Source organism: Gorilla gorilla, chromosome X, assembly GCF_029281585.2.
Source record: "Gorilla gorilla gorilla isolate KB3781 chromosome X, NHGRI_mGorGor1-v2.1_pri, whole genome shotgun sequence".
NCBI lineage: Eukaryota > Metazoa > Chordata > Mammalia > Primates > Hominidae > Gorilla > Gorilla gorilla.
Genome location: NC_073247.2, coordinates 20192726 through 20207350, shown reverse-complemented (window position 1 = coordinate 20207350; position 14625 = coordinate 20192726). Strand labels below are relative to the sequence as shown.

Here is a 14625-nt window from a genome sequence, read left to right as displayed (position 1 = left end):
TACTCAGATGTTAAAAATGATGATTATGAAATCTCTGGTATTAACTGGGAAATCAAATATATACAATTATACCAATTACAACTACAGAAAAACATGTTTATCTTTTTTCAACGGGGAAACAATGAAAACACACAAGAAATGAAACAGAAAAAAAATTCATGTATTGGATGGACATACATGAAGAGAATGATGGGGTAGAAGCCCCATGGGCGAGTTGCCCCAGTGCTGCCATTCTCTCACCTTTATAAGAAGAAATGCACACGTGTTGTTGGCAGGGATGTGCATATTGTACTATACAGAATCCATATTTATATTGCTTTTGAAATGGGGAAAGTCTCATTTACAAAGACTTTCAAATGGAGCCAGCACCGGTCCTTCCATCCCTGCACGTGGTTTGGAGCTTGGCTGGGTTCCTCTGGTGAACTTTATGTGTCCTTAGCACACACGAGTGGAGGGATGTTTCCCAGACTCCGTCTGAGCCTCAGGAACCTTTATTACATCAAATGCTCCCTTGGCAGCACAGGGTGGCAAACTGGGGAGAACAGAGGCCCCCAGGCTGCAGGAGGAGCTGGCTGTTCAGTCCCTGTGCTACAGCGCTCCCTCTCCCCTTCTCCCACTGCTGCCCTCTTCTCCTCCCCCACCCTCTCCTCCCACTTTCTCCTTCTCCTGTCTTCCCTCCTCTCTCTCGTCCTCTGTCCCCTCTCTTCCCTTCTCTACTCCAGCTCCTCCCCGTCCCCTCCTCTCCCCACTCCCCTCTGCTTTCAGGCACCCTTGAAGGTACAGCACCTACTGTGGCCAATCTTCATCTTGCCCCAAACCAACCCACCAACCAGTCAACCAGCCACCAGCCAACCCATGGTCCCTTCCAAGCGAGTCCAGCCCTGTGGGCATCCTGGGGGGAGTGTGTCACTCTGTGACAGCCCAGGGCTCTGACTCCTGCTACGCTGCACTGACTGCCATGTGTCTTTCTGTCCTCTCTCCAGGGAATCCTGAATCCAGCCCAGGGATTTCTCTTGTCTTTGGCCTTCTACGGCTGGACAGGATGCAGCCTGGGTTTTCAGTCTCCCAGGAAGGAGATCCAGTGGGAATCACTGACCACCTCAGCTGCTGAGGGGGCTCACCCATCCCCACTGGTGCCCCATGAAAACCCTGCTTCCGGGAAGGTGTCTCAAGTGGGTGGGCAGACTTCTGACGAAGCCCTGAGCATGCTGTCTGAAGGTAATGCCCTGTCTGCCACAGCAGGTAGACTTCGGGGTCCCAGGGCTCCCCTTGGAAACCCTTAGAGGATTCTTTGTCCCAGGGGCTGTCCTGTGCATGGTGGGGTGTTTAGCAGCACCCCTCATGTGAACTCACTAGCTTCCAGTTGCACCTCCCCAATTGTGACAACCAAAACTCTTTCTAGACATTGACAAATGTCTCCTGGGGGGCCACAGTGGCCCCCAGTTCACAACCAGTGTCTCAGAATAATTAGGCTTGGATCTAAAAATGTGATTTTTTTCCAGATGTTGTCTGAGCTAAATGCACACAAACACAAAACAAAAGACAAACACCACACAATCCCGTGATGGGGTGTACCAAAATAATGTTGAAATTTGGAGTAAGAAAAATAATATGCAGAAAGATGTTTGGAAATGGCTTAAGGAGTTCCGTTTTCTTTTCCATTCCTACTGTTCAAATACATTGAAGGGAGGCCAAGGCAGGTGGATCACTTGAGGTCAGGAGTTAGAGACGAGCTTGACCAACATGGTGAAACTCCATCTCTACTAAAAATACAAAAATAGCTGGGTGTGGAGGCTCATGCCTGTAATCCCAGCAGGTTTGGGAGGCCAAGGTGGGCAGATCACCTGAGGTCAGGAATTCGAGACCAGCCTGACCAACATGGTGAAAACCCGTCTCTACTAAAAATACAAAATTAGCCGGCATGGTGGCACACACCTGTAATCACAGCTACTTGGGAGGCTGAGGCAGGAGAATCACTTGAACCTGGGAGGAGGAGGTTGCAGTGAGCTGAGATCGCGCCATTGCACTCCAGCTGGGGCAACAAGAGTGAAGCCCTGTCTAAAAAACAAAACAAAAACAAAAACAAACAAATACATTGAAGGAAGGTTCACTTTCAGGTGACAAGCTTGGTTTACTTTGAAGACCAAAAAATATGGTGATGAACTGATGAATTGATTCCATGATACCGTACTGTCTGGTTGAAATTGGGAGCCATGAAGAGAAAGAGATAGTTCTGGCTGAAGCTAAAAGACACGGAGAGAAGATTTATTTACAGGCTTTCCGTCTGGTACAAATAGTTCACGAAGCATGAGGGACCCACCAGCTGGAACCGCTGTTAGTCTGTAGAGTTACTGATACCATCTAGGGAATGAAGCAAAAAATGTTATCTTGAATTATTTGGCTTTGCATTCCCATCCTGGTGTTTTAAAGTGGCTGAGCAGATATTTGACAGTCAAATAAAACACTAAAAATAAGAGTAAAAGTCCCCTGCACCCCACCCCAATCACCACCACCAAACAAAATCCATCAGCATTTCCTTACTTCCGCTCCCTCCGGCAAGCTGTTGCATAGATCTTCTGCTCAAAGGTTGGATGTTTTCACATAGGGGTTTTAGAAAAAGCAAATACAGATCCAATAGAAAAATCAGCAGGGCAGCCATCCCTGGAGGCTGCTCTCTGTGAGGGCTCCCTGTTTTTGTTTTTTGAGACAGGGTCTCCCTCTGTCATCCAGGCTAGAGTGTAGCAGAAGGAACACGTCTCACTGCAGCCTCCACCTCCTGGGCTCAAGCAATCCTCCCACCTGAGCCTCCTGAGTAGCTGGGACTACAGGTGCACACCACCATGCCTAGTTTATTTTATTTTTTAGTTTTTGGAGACATGAGGTCCCATTATGTTGCCCAGGCTAGTCTCAAGTGGTCCTCCTGCATCAGCCTCCCGAAGTGCTGGGATAATAGGCTTGAGCCACTGCACCTGGCCCCTTGGCTTTTTAAAAAATTTGAGATATAATTAACATACCATAAAGGTCACCCCTTTAAATGGCACATTTCAGTGGTTGTGCACACGTCACCACTATCTAAGTCAGAACATGTTCATCGTTGCAGAAAGAAACCCTGTGCCCCCAGGGAGTCATTTCCCTTCTCTTCTCCCCAGCCCCTGGCAACCATGAATCTCCTTTCTGTCTCTATGGCTTTGCTATTCCAGACCTTACATAGAAAGGGCATTGTGTAACATTCGTCCTGTTGTGTCTGGTTTCTTTTACTTCGGATAGTGTTTTCTAGATTCGCCCATGTTGTAGCAGGTGTCAGAACTTCATTCTTTTTATGGATTGATAATATTTCGTTGTATGGATACACCTATTCTTTGTTTTATTTATTTATTTTTGAGACAGGGTCTCACTCTGTTGTCCAGGCTGAAGTGCAGTGGAATGAACATGGCTCACTTCAGCCTTGATCTCCTGGGCTCAAGCTATCTTTCCACCTCAGCCTCCTGAGTAGCTAGGACAACAAGCAGGTGCCAACACACCCTGCTAATTTTCTTTGGTTTTGTGTGTGTGTTTTTAAAATTTATTTTGTAGAGCTGGGGTCTCCCTATGTTGCCCAGATTGCTCTTAAACTCTTGTAAATGATCCTTCCACCTTGGCCTCCCAAAGTGCTAGGATTATAGGCCTGAGCCACTGCACCTGGCCCACTCTTATTCTGTTAATAACTACTTATGACTGCCCCAAACTCTACCAGGCTGTGTACTAGGAGCTGAGTGGGGTGGAGATACTGGAGATGTGTAAACCTGGCCCTCAAGGATCTCACAGTCTATTGGAGAAAATTAAAATATTTTAAAAAAATCATTCTATTCTAACAATAGAACAATCAATGGAAATACCAATTGGAGAAAACACTGGAGGAAAAGGAAAGAACAAAAGGAAAGCCTTTTGAGAAAAACGAGAAATACAATCGGTATTTTTTTATTGTGGGAAGAATTCCTGTAAAAATGGCAGCTGCCGATTTAGAATCCAAGTGACATATTATTAGGTAACATCTGTCAGGGTTTTTGAGGATAGAGCTTGAAGCACAGAGTGAGTTTTCAGAATTAACAACAAACATCTGCAAAAGTATAAAGTGGCCTGGCCTGGTAGTATGAACCTGTATCCCCAGCTACTCAGGAGGCTGAGGAAGGAGGATCGTTTGAGGCCAGGAGTTGGAGTCCAGACTGGGCAACATAGTGAGACCCCATCTCTTTAAAAAAAAGTATAAAGTGGTGGTGCTACTGAGGTGGTGGTTAGGGTCATAAGTTTACATCTAGTCACCCTTTGAATATCTTAAAATTGCCCATAACATGCAGTCATCACCATTTTGTATGGTAACCCTATGCAGGAATTTGCATACATTAATCTAAAAAGAATTAAAAAGGCTTTTATTCAGAAATTAATTTGCTGCCTAGGACACCTCACATTTTTTAATATTTCCACATCTGACTTTTGGCTCTCATCACCATTGTATTGTTTGGGGACAATTTTAGGATCCCTTCTAAATCTTTCCTGGTCGGTATGTCTCTGGGGCCACTTGCCTGTCACCCCAGAATGTGCTTCCCTTCTCAGTGGCGGGGGAAACGCAGGTGTCATTCAGATTTTCCTACCAGAGCTTTACCAGCTTGCAGGCAGCAGGATCCCTGGGACTATGTAAATCCTCACCTACTCTCCCTGCCATACCTCCCCAGCCCCTCACTAAGTAGAGGTGAATTTGGGTAAGTCAAGTGTGCATCGGATACTACTTCTGTGCATAAAGTCAAGGAAAACCCCTTACCAGGGCCGCTTTCCTATTGGCTGCACCTGATCACTACTATGGCAGATACAGAAAAAACTTAGCCATGGGCTTCTCCCTATGTAGACCGTGGATATAAAGCTCAACTTGTTCATCATACCCTTCAGACCCTACTGCTTCGGGTTTCACTACAAGACCAATAGGCTGGCATGGAGCTTTATTAAGTATCTGATATGGTGTCTGGAACTTACTAGGTACTTCACACAAGTTAACTGAATTTTGTCTTAAGCAAATATTCAACACCATTTTAGCCGGGATGGGTGAGTGTTCCTGAGAAGTATAATTTGTGAAACTCCCAAGTAAGTAAGGACAATACTATTTTTTTTTTTAAACCTGTGAAGGGTTAAAGGAACACAGGCAATGCAGGACTAAGTTGGTTTTGGAACACTGGTGAGAGTTCCCGGAGAAGGTGATGTGCGGGCTGGGTCTTAGATGACAGAACAGCATAGGCAAAGAGGAGACAGAAAATCTAGATGAGGAAGACGCGGTGTTGAGAGTTAGCATAGAAAGTCTGCGTCTTGTGTGGGGACGGCTGTGGCTCAGCGTGGTATGGAGGCGTTGGGGGAAGCTGGAGAAGTGGTGAAGGGTTTATAAAGATTCTGCTAGGGTGTTTGGGCTTTATCCGGTGGCCAGTGAAAGGCCAGTTAAGGTTTTTAAGTGGAGAGACACTGCAATTTGCTTGTAGGACCAGCCCAGTGCATGGGCGTGGAAGAAAACACGTAATGCATCGCGTTTTGTGATTGCGGCAGCAGTTTCCATTGAGGGGATCTGTGTCTCCACTTAGGGAGGCGGAGAGCCGCTGGATGGAGCTCGGTTCCACGCCCCGTCACCATTGTGCCTCCTTGCTGAACACTCTCTGCTCATCAAGTCGAGGTGTTGGGATCTGGGAGAATCCTGAAGAGAGTCATTATTAGGGGAGGATTGTGCACCTGAACCGCTTTTCACTCCCTAGATGTGCAGGCACCCAACTCCCGGGCCTGCATTGGCTCTCAGGAGACCCAGCTCCTTGGTACCTCCCGGTTTCCCTCCAGGGAGCGAGCCAGGGGGGCATGGCCTGGCAGGAGGGGTGGGGCCTGGGTGGAGCTTATAGAGCCTGGCCGGGGCTGTGTTTTGGGGTAGGGCCTGGTGAGAGGGAAGGGGCAGAGTCTGGCAGGAGGGATGTGGCTACTAAGAGCAGGGCATTTCTGATGGGAGCAGGAGTATAGATCTTTCCTGGAAGACGAGTGTGCTAGTACACAAACTTGCAAGATTTAAGGATCATCCCAGGAAGAAGCCCAGGCCGGTGAGGCTGAGGCTTAGGGCTTGTTGGGAGTGGAGGGGTCGTGGTTAGGATAGAACACAGGGGCTGTGTTCCCACACAGGTGGGGTGAGGCCCATTCAGAGCCCAGAAACATGGCCAGAAAGGAGCATAGCTGTCTCTCCCACAATGCCTTTTATCTCCCCCAATTCCATATGACACCCACCCCGCCATTCTTGGTTTGACCATCAATCCTCTCTACTCTCCACAATTCTGTTTCTCCCATAATTCTCTGTCTCTCCCACAATTCCGTGTATCTCCCACAATACCCTGTATTTTCCCCGATTATGTATTTCTCCCAGAGTTCCATGGCTCTCCCATAATTTGGCATTCTTCCCCACAGTCCCCTGTCTCTCCCACAATTCTTTTTTCTCTCATAATTCCCTATTTCTCTCACAATAACATTCTCCTAACAATTGTTTTCTCCCACAATTCTCCATTCTATTTTGTCTTGAAAATCTGTTTTCTTCTATAATCTATTTTATTCTTCTTCTTCTTTCTTTTTGAGACGGAGTTTCGCTCTTGTTGCCCAGACTGGAGTGCAATGGCGCGATCTAAGCTCACCACAACCTCTGCCTCCTGGGTTCAAATGATTCTCCTGCCTCAGCCTCCTGAGTAGCTGGGATTACAGGCACCCACCACTACGCCCAGCTAATTTTTGTATTTTTAGTAGAGACGGGGTTTCACCAGGTTGGCCAGGCTGGTCTGGAACTCCTGACTTTGTGATCTGCCTGCCTCGGCCTCCCAAAGTGTTGGGATTACAGGCGTGAGCCACTGCATCAGGCCTCTTCTATAATCTATTTTCTACCACAATCTGTCTCTCCTACAGTTCTCCATTCTCCACTCTAATTTGTTCTCTCCCACAAGTCTCCATTCTCTACCACAATTCCCTGCCTGTCCCTCAATTCCTCTTCTTTCCCATAATTCTCCATTCTTCCCAATAATCCTTTGTTTTTTCCCACAGTTCTCTTTCTCACACTACCTTGAGTCCCCCACAATCCCAATCTTTCCCACGATTCCTTGTTTCTCCCACAATCCCTTTTTACAATTTTTCATAATGCTGTGAATCTTCCATAATACCTGGAATCTCGCACAAGCCTTGTCTTTCCCACAATTCTGTTACACAGTACCTTGAGTCTCCCACAATCCCCATCTTTCCCACAATTACTATTTTCTCCCACAATATGCCTTCATGGTTTTCCATAAATGCCTTGCATCTCCCATAATACCTGGAATCTCCCACAAGCCTTGTCTTTCCCACAATTCTGTGTTTCTCCCATAGTACCTTCAGTCTCCCACAACCTCCATCTTTCCCATGATTCCTTTTTTCTCCCACAATACGGCTTCACAATTTTCTATGCCTTGCATTTCCCATAATACCTTGCGTCTCCCACAATTCCTTTTGTCTGCCACAATCCTTGTCTTTCTCCAGCAATTTCCTGTTTCTTTCTCCCACAATTTCTTTCTCCCAAAATCCCCATCTTTCCCACAATTCCTTTTTTCTCCCACGATAAAGCTTCAGAATTTTCCATAATGCCTTGTGTCTCCCATGATATCTTGAGTCTCCCATAATTCCTTTTGTCTCCCACAATCCTTGTCTTTCTCCAGGAATTTCCTGTTTCTCCCAGTGTACCATATTTCTCTAACAATTTCTTCTTTCCCACACGTCTCTTCTTTCTCTCAGTATTTGCCATTCTTTTTTTTTTTTTTTTTTTGAGATGGAGTTTCATTCACTCTGTCGCCCAGGCTGAGTGCAGTGGCACAATCTCGGCTCACTGCAACCTCCACCTCTCGGGCTCAAGTGATTCTTGTGCCTCAGCCTCCGGAGTAGCTGGGACTACAGGTGCACACCACCATGCCTGGCTAATTTTTGTATTTTTAGTAGAGATGGGGTTTCACCATGTTGGCCAGGCTAGTTTCAAACTCCTGACCTCAAGTGATCTGCCCACTTCGGCTTCCCAAAGTGCTGGGATTATAGGTGTGAGTCACCGTGCCCAGCCAATTCTCCATTCTTCTATTTCAGAAATCTTTCTTTTATAATTGTATTCTCTCTATACCATATTCTCTCTGCCCTGTAATTCCATTTCTCCTACAACTAATTCTGCACCATAATTCCTTTTCTCCCAAGATACAGTATTCTCTCCCGCCATTTCCTGCTTTTCCCACAATTGCAGCTCTTTCCCACAATTCTCTATTCCCACCCATAGTCCTGTATGTTTCTTACAGGTCTGTCTTTCCCACAATGCCTTGTTTTCCCATACTTCTTTGTTTCTCCCACAACTCTGTTCTCCACAATTCCTGTCCTTCACACAATTTCCTGCTCTCCCAGAATTCCTTATTTCTCCCACAATTTTGGTCATTCCTACAATCCTCTGTTTCCTCCCATAATTCCCTGTTCATCTCACAATCTCTGTCTTTCTCATGGTTCTCTGGTCTCTCCCACAGTTCCCTGTTTCTCTCATAAGTCCCCATTTATCCAATAATCTTTGTCTTTGCCACAAATTCTCTATTTCTCCTACAATTTTTTATTCTTATCTTTCACAAATCTCTTTTTCTATAATTCCACTATTAAATTGTCTCACATGCAGTTCTTTTTCAATTTTTCATTTTCTGCCATAATTTCTCTCCCCAAATTCAACATTCTCCTCCACAATTACTGACCTTTCTCACAATTTCATCACTTTCCCATAACTCTCTAGTCTTTCCCATTAATCCTTTGTGCCTGGCACAGTTCTCTTTTCCACAGTATCTTGCCTTCCACAATTCCTTCCCCCCCCCATTCCTTATATTGCCCACAATTCCCTATTCTCTCTCACAATTCTCTGTTCTCTGTTCTCTCTCACAAATCTCTGTTCCCTCCTACAATTCCATTTTCTCCCATGATGTTTTTTATTCCTCACACTTCCCTGGCTCTCCCCAAATTCCCTTTCTGTCCCACAGTGCCTCATTCTCACTAAAATTCTTATTTTTTTCTACATTTTTCTGTTCTCTCCCACAATACCCTATCTTTCCTATAATTCTTTTTCTCTTGTAAGTCCCAGTTTTCCACCATTTTTTCCCCATGAGTCTGTCCTTTCCCATAATTCTTGGCTCTCCCTCCAATTCTGTTCCCTTCCACACTTTTCCTTTATCTTCCATATTTCTCCATCATTCTTGTACATCTCCACTGTTTCTCTTCTAAGATTCTCCTTCCTTTTTTTTTTTTTTTTTTTTTGAGACAGAGTCTTGCTCTGTTGCCCAGGCTGGAGTGCAGTAGCATGATTTCAGCTCACTGCAACCTCTGCCTCCTGGGCTCAAGCGATTCTCCTGCCTCAGGCTCCCTAAGTTCCAGCTACTTTTTTTGTATTTTTCGTAGAGATGTGGTTTCCCCATTTTGGCTAGGCTAGTCTTGAATTCCTGACCTCAAGCTTTTTTATTTCTTAAATTCCATATCCCAACAGGCCTCTGTTTTAGTAGGTTATTAAAATCCAGCTTTTGAAATATAAATAAGTATTCTCTCAGAGCACTTCTTTCAAGACAGCAAACACCCAAAGCCCCAGCCCTTCCCCTTCCCGTGCCTGTTACCCTCTCATAGTTTCAGTGGAACCCTGTTGAGTCATTCAAATACTGACAGCAACAAGTGAGTGGGAGAGAGTGGGGTGCTTTGGACCAGCTGGGGCTTGTTTCCACAAGTAAGCTGTAGAGAGAAATGTGGGCATATGGAGGAAGGTAGGGAAGGCAGGAGTACCTGTGAGGGACAGACCCTTTTCTGGAGCAGGAGGAGTCATGCTTCAAACAAGAGCCTTTGGGGCACTCAGTGGCTGCCTTTCAAGGCTGCTTCTTTTCACTGCCTCTGAAAAGCCATCATGTTAGCCTGGACTTCTCTTCCCCTCCATAATTTGCAAAATTTCTAGTAAGCTGTTAGACCAGCCACCTCCCAATGGCAAGGCCCCTTACCTAGCACCATGCATACACAGAATTTTTTCAGCAGACTATTCTCCAAGTAGCACCCTGAGACACTGCCCAAGAATTGGACATTATTCCACTCCTCTGCAAAACCCACCCAGCTCAGGTGAAGTCTCAGCTTGGGCTCTGGGAGATCAGCTTTCCCCTCAGTGATCTGCTGTTACCTTCCCCTCTCCCTAAAAGTAACACGTGGTGTCTTCATCAACTGTAGTTGCTATGAGGGTGTGGAAGAGAAAATACCCTAGGGCCTTGGACTTTGTTGAGCTGGCCAGATCAAATTTAACACCTTGAAGTGGAGTTGGGCCAGGTGTCATGTTTTCTATGGTTCATGCTCAGTGCCCACTTGTTGGGGTTTCAGTTCTAGGACTTCAAAGATTTCAGGGGATCTGAGAAAGGCAGTTGAGGGCACAAGGGACATCCAATATACAGTCATGCAACACTTAACGATGAGGATACATTCTGAGAAATGCATGTTAGGCAATTTCATTGCTGTGTGAACACCATAGAGTTTACTTAAACAAACCTAGAGGGTATACCCAACTACACACCTGGGCTAGATGGTACAGCCTCTTGCTCCTAAGCTACAGACCTGTAAAGCATGTTACTGCGCTGAATACTGTAGGCAATTGTAGCACAGTAATACTTGTATATATAAACATGGCTAAATATAGAAAAGGTACAGTAAAAATGCAGTATTATAATCTTATGGGACCACTGTCATATATGTGGAATGTTGTTGGCCAAAAGGTTATTATGTGGTGCATGGCTGTATGTCCAAATCTCAGATCTGCATGGGGCTGAGAGAATCCAAATAACCTGCCTGGACTTGCAAGGCTCATTAAAGAGGGCCATGAGGAAGGGGGTTGGCCCTTGGGTACCATGAGGTTACTGGGACGTGCATTTCCTGCAGGGATGTTAGATCTTCACAGATTTTGCAACAATTGGGAATTAGTCAACATCTTCCAACAGCCTGGTTGAATTATCTTCTCAGAGACTTGCTCAGCCAGCACGTTCCCTGCTCACAGAGACCTTTAAGACCAGCAGAGAAACCCTTGGAAATTCAAGGCTGCTGGAAAGCACTCATTGAGCTGAGCACAGGCAGGCTGAACTTGGGCAGCTCCCTCCCAGCAGAATTTACTTCAAGAAAGTTGTCATGCATAAATATTCTCTTCCATGGAGCCCTAGGGAGAGGATGAAAGCACTAGAAATTCTTCAAAGCCACAGGACCCAGAACATGTCCCCGAGTGTGAGGTCACGGGGGAGTGTCCTCAGTCCAGACCTTGATCACAAGCCACCATGTGACACCCCAGCCCAGAGTCTATTTGAAAAGAACCACAGAAATCACAAAGGAGTTCCCATGAATCCAGATGTCCTCATAAACAGTGTGTGACCCTGTTAGAATCAAGTCTTTTTGAAGTGCCACCAGCCCCCTTCCAGCAAGAATGTTGCTCCGGAACTGGAAGGCTCCTTTAGAAGTTTTCCCAGCTGGTGTCTGGGCTCCAGAAAAAGCAGATTCACCACACTAACAAAACCACCCTCTCCACCATCCTTGTCGGCTACCCAGACTCTCCTCAGGATCTGGCTGGGCGATCTACAGCCAGATCCATCCTCCCCACATCCTTGAATCCCTTTACCTGCCCTTCAAGCACCTCATCACACTTGATCTGAGTTACTCAGACCAAGATTATCCAGGACTCATCTTAATCCAAACCTGGGAGGAAGATCTGAGTGTCGTGTCCTCCCACAGCCCATAGTGCTTGTGTGTGTGTGGACAGGTGCATGTGTATGTGTTGGGGGGACACCACAATATTGCACTTGCCTTTTTTTTTTGAGGTGGGATCTCACTCTGTTGCCCAGGCTGGAGTGCAGTGGCATGATCATGGCTCACTGCAGCTTCAAACTCCTGGGCTTAAGAGATCCTTCCACCTCAGCCTCCCAAGTAGCTGGAACCACAGGCACATGCAATCATGCCTTTTTTTTTTTTTTTTTTAAGAGATAGGGTCTATGTTGCCCAGGCTGGTCTCACACTCAAGCGATCCTCCTGACTCGGTCTCCCAAAGTGCTAGGGTTACAGCTGGAGCCATCGTGCCCAGCCCACACTTGCCTTCTTGGCAATATTGTCATCTCTTGCTGTAGCTCAGGCTTCCCTAATCCTTTCCAAGCACATCTCTCCTGATGTCACAGTTTCTCACTTCCTCTTTTCTATATAACTCTAATTTTTTTTTGTTCCTTAACATGTCCTCTCAAACTCTGCATGTATCTTTTAAAATTGTGCTTGTTCCTGCCCTTTTCTTTATACTCATGTCTTAATGAGTGCTCCAAGGTACTAGTGCTGCATCCCGTTGCTGTCAAGGCACCTACGTGACTGTACTGACCCATTCCCCATGTTTATTGGGCACCCTCTACATGCCAGGTGTTGTCTGGGGCATTAGGTACACTATGGTGACCAAGACACATTCCCTGTCCACTGAGACTCTCCACTCTAGTGGCAGAGACAGAAAGAAAAAAAACACAAATAATGACATCATATTCCAGCCAGGTAGTGGAACGTGCCATGAAGAAAAATCAGGGAGGAGGTAGGAGCATGGTTTTAGAGAGGGTGTCCTGAGAGTCTTCCTGAGCATGACGTAATATTAGAATTGAGACCTTAATGAAGTGTAGGAGCCATGAGAAAATCAGAAGAGCTTTACAGGCAGAAAAAGAGAGGCACCAATGCCCTGTGGCAGGACCAAACCTGGAGTGAGAGGGAGAGAGGCAGTGTGCTTAAGGGTGTGAGGGAGCTGAGAGGAACACAGAGTAAGCTGCAATTGTCAGCAAGGCCCATGGGTGGAGGGCTTTGGAGGCTTTTTGGAGTGCAGTCACTTGCCCCATCTGTTGTTAGGAAGGCCACCCTCCGTTGTGTCTTCCACCTGTGTATTCCCCATGTAAAAGCCCATAACCTGTGTTGCGGCTGGAGCAAGTACTCTAGGATATTTGGGGATTGGAAGAATAATTCTGACATTGGTTCCAAAGGGTCTCACAGATTCTGAAGGAAGATGTGTTGCTGGAATTGATGCAGGATTTTATTCTTGGTCACTTTGCAAGCTGGGGACCTCTGGCTGGTGATGCCCCGCCCAGGCCTCGCTCGGCCATGCTACCTGTCGCAGGAGATGGCCTGCCCACCCGGCTTGCATGGGCCAAGTCTGGCTTGCACACCAGTTCTCAAGTTCTTGTCCCATGCCCAAGAAGAATGAGGATGCACTGACTATAGAAGAGTGAGCAAGGCAGGGAGTTTTGAGTGATGAAACTGCTTTCAGCAGAGAGGGGACACAGGGGTGGTCCCCCTACCAGAAGGTGGGAAAGTTTCCCTAATATGGCTGAGTCTGGGGCTTTTATGGGCTCAGAATCGGGGAGGAGCAGGCCTTAGGTAGTACTGGAAAAGGCAATGTTCGATTGGTTAAAAGGCATTATTCAGAAAGAATCAATTGAGAAAGGGCAGGAACAGAGGTTCTCCCTTTGGGTTGTGGATTTCATCCGTTACCAGCAGTCCAGTCTTTCAGCCTTCAGGCTGTTTTTGGCTTGAAGGTGGGGTTGAAACCCCAAACCAGGGACCCGCTCCTATCTGCCTAGGCATTTGGCTGCCTCCTGTCACTATCAGAATGATGACTGACATCCAGGATTACTCTTTCGATGGGAGTGATGTTAACTTTCATACTGCTGATTGCTGCCTACGTTTTTCTCCCTCTTTGTATTGTGTCTGCTTTTTGTAAATCTTGTCACATTCTGGAAGGACAGGAGAAAGGGGAAAATTGATTAATAAATAAAGAAAACAGGACCAAAGGAAATAATGAAATCAAAAGAAAGCCAGGTAGAATTAGCCCCACATAGTTAAAATGGATTAGTAGTTTGGCTTTGGGCTTTCTAAATGGGGAGTAAAGAGAAAAATGTGACCAGTTACAAGATGATTCTTCACGATTTAAAAGAAAACATTGCGCACGGAAGCAAACTGCCCTGAAATCCAGGCCTGAGAAAAATGTCTCCAGCGATTTCTCATGAAGGGAATGCTGAGCATATTTGGACAAATATATTCTGGTATTTACAAAAATATCATTCATCACTTTATCATCGTATCTAGGGTCACAATCAGAAAAAATGAGCCCAATTTGACAGAGTTACCAGGCATGTACTACTGTGTACTTAGTTGGGCATTGAGAGATGAGTTTTCCATGAGTAGAGTTAGATGCTGATAGGGAGGAGCTACTTGCTAAAACCATATGGCATCGTCCATGAAAAGACAATTGGGAGGTGGCGTAGTTTTACAGAGTGGTGGTCTCCCTCCCTTTGGGCACTTCCTAGAATTGAGTGTAGGTAGCCAGGCAACCATAGGGTCCCTGTTGTATTAGTTACCATCCTCAGTAGAAGCTGCACCAGTGGTCACAAGAGTGTGCTCTGCTCCTGTATCAGACAGCACGTGTCCTGGGGCTCTGAAATCTTCCTAAACCAACAGTTGTGTCACCTGCAGCATCTGTGCCGCAGTCACCTATCAATCAACTGGCCTAGATGATTCTGTAGGGCTTGTGTCATCCATTGT

The 14625-nt window shown here is 46.1% G+C and overlaps 1 protein-coding gene across 1 annotated transcript in view; it reads left to right on the top strand.

Annotated features, from left to right (window-relative positions):
• The window catches only part of GPR143 (G protein-coupled receptor 143), a 42622-nt gene that overhangs the window by 25308 nt on the left and 2689 nt on the right, over window positions 1-14625 (top strand). The window contains exon 8 of the mRNA XM_019019379.4: window positions 984-1218. Coding sequence (XP_018874924.1) covers window positions 984-1218 — 235 coding nt within the window. The remainder of the gene's footprint in view (window positions 1-983; window positions 1219-14625) is intronic.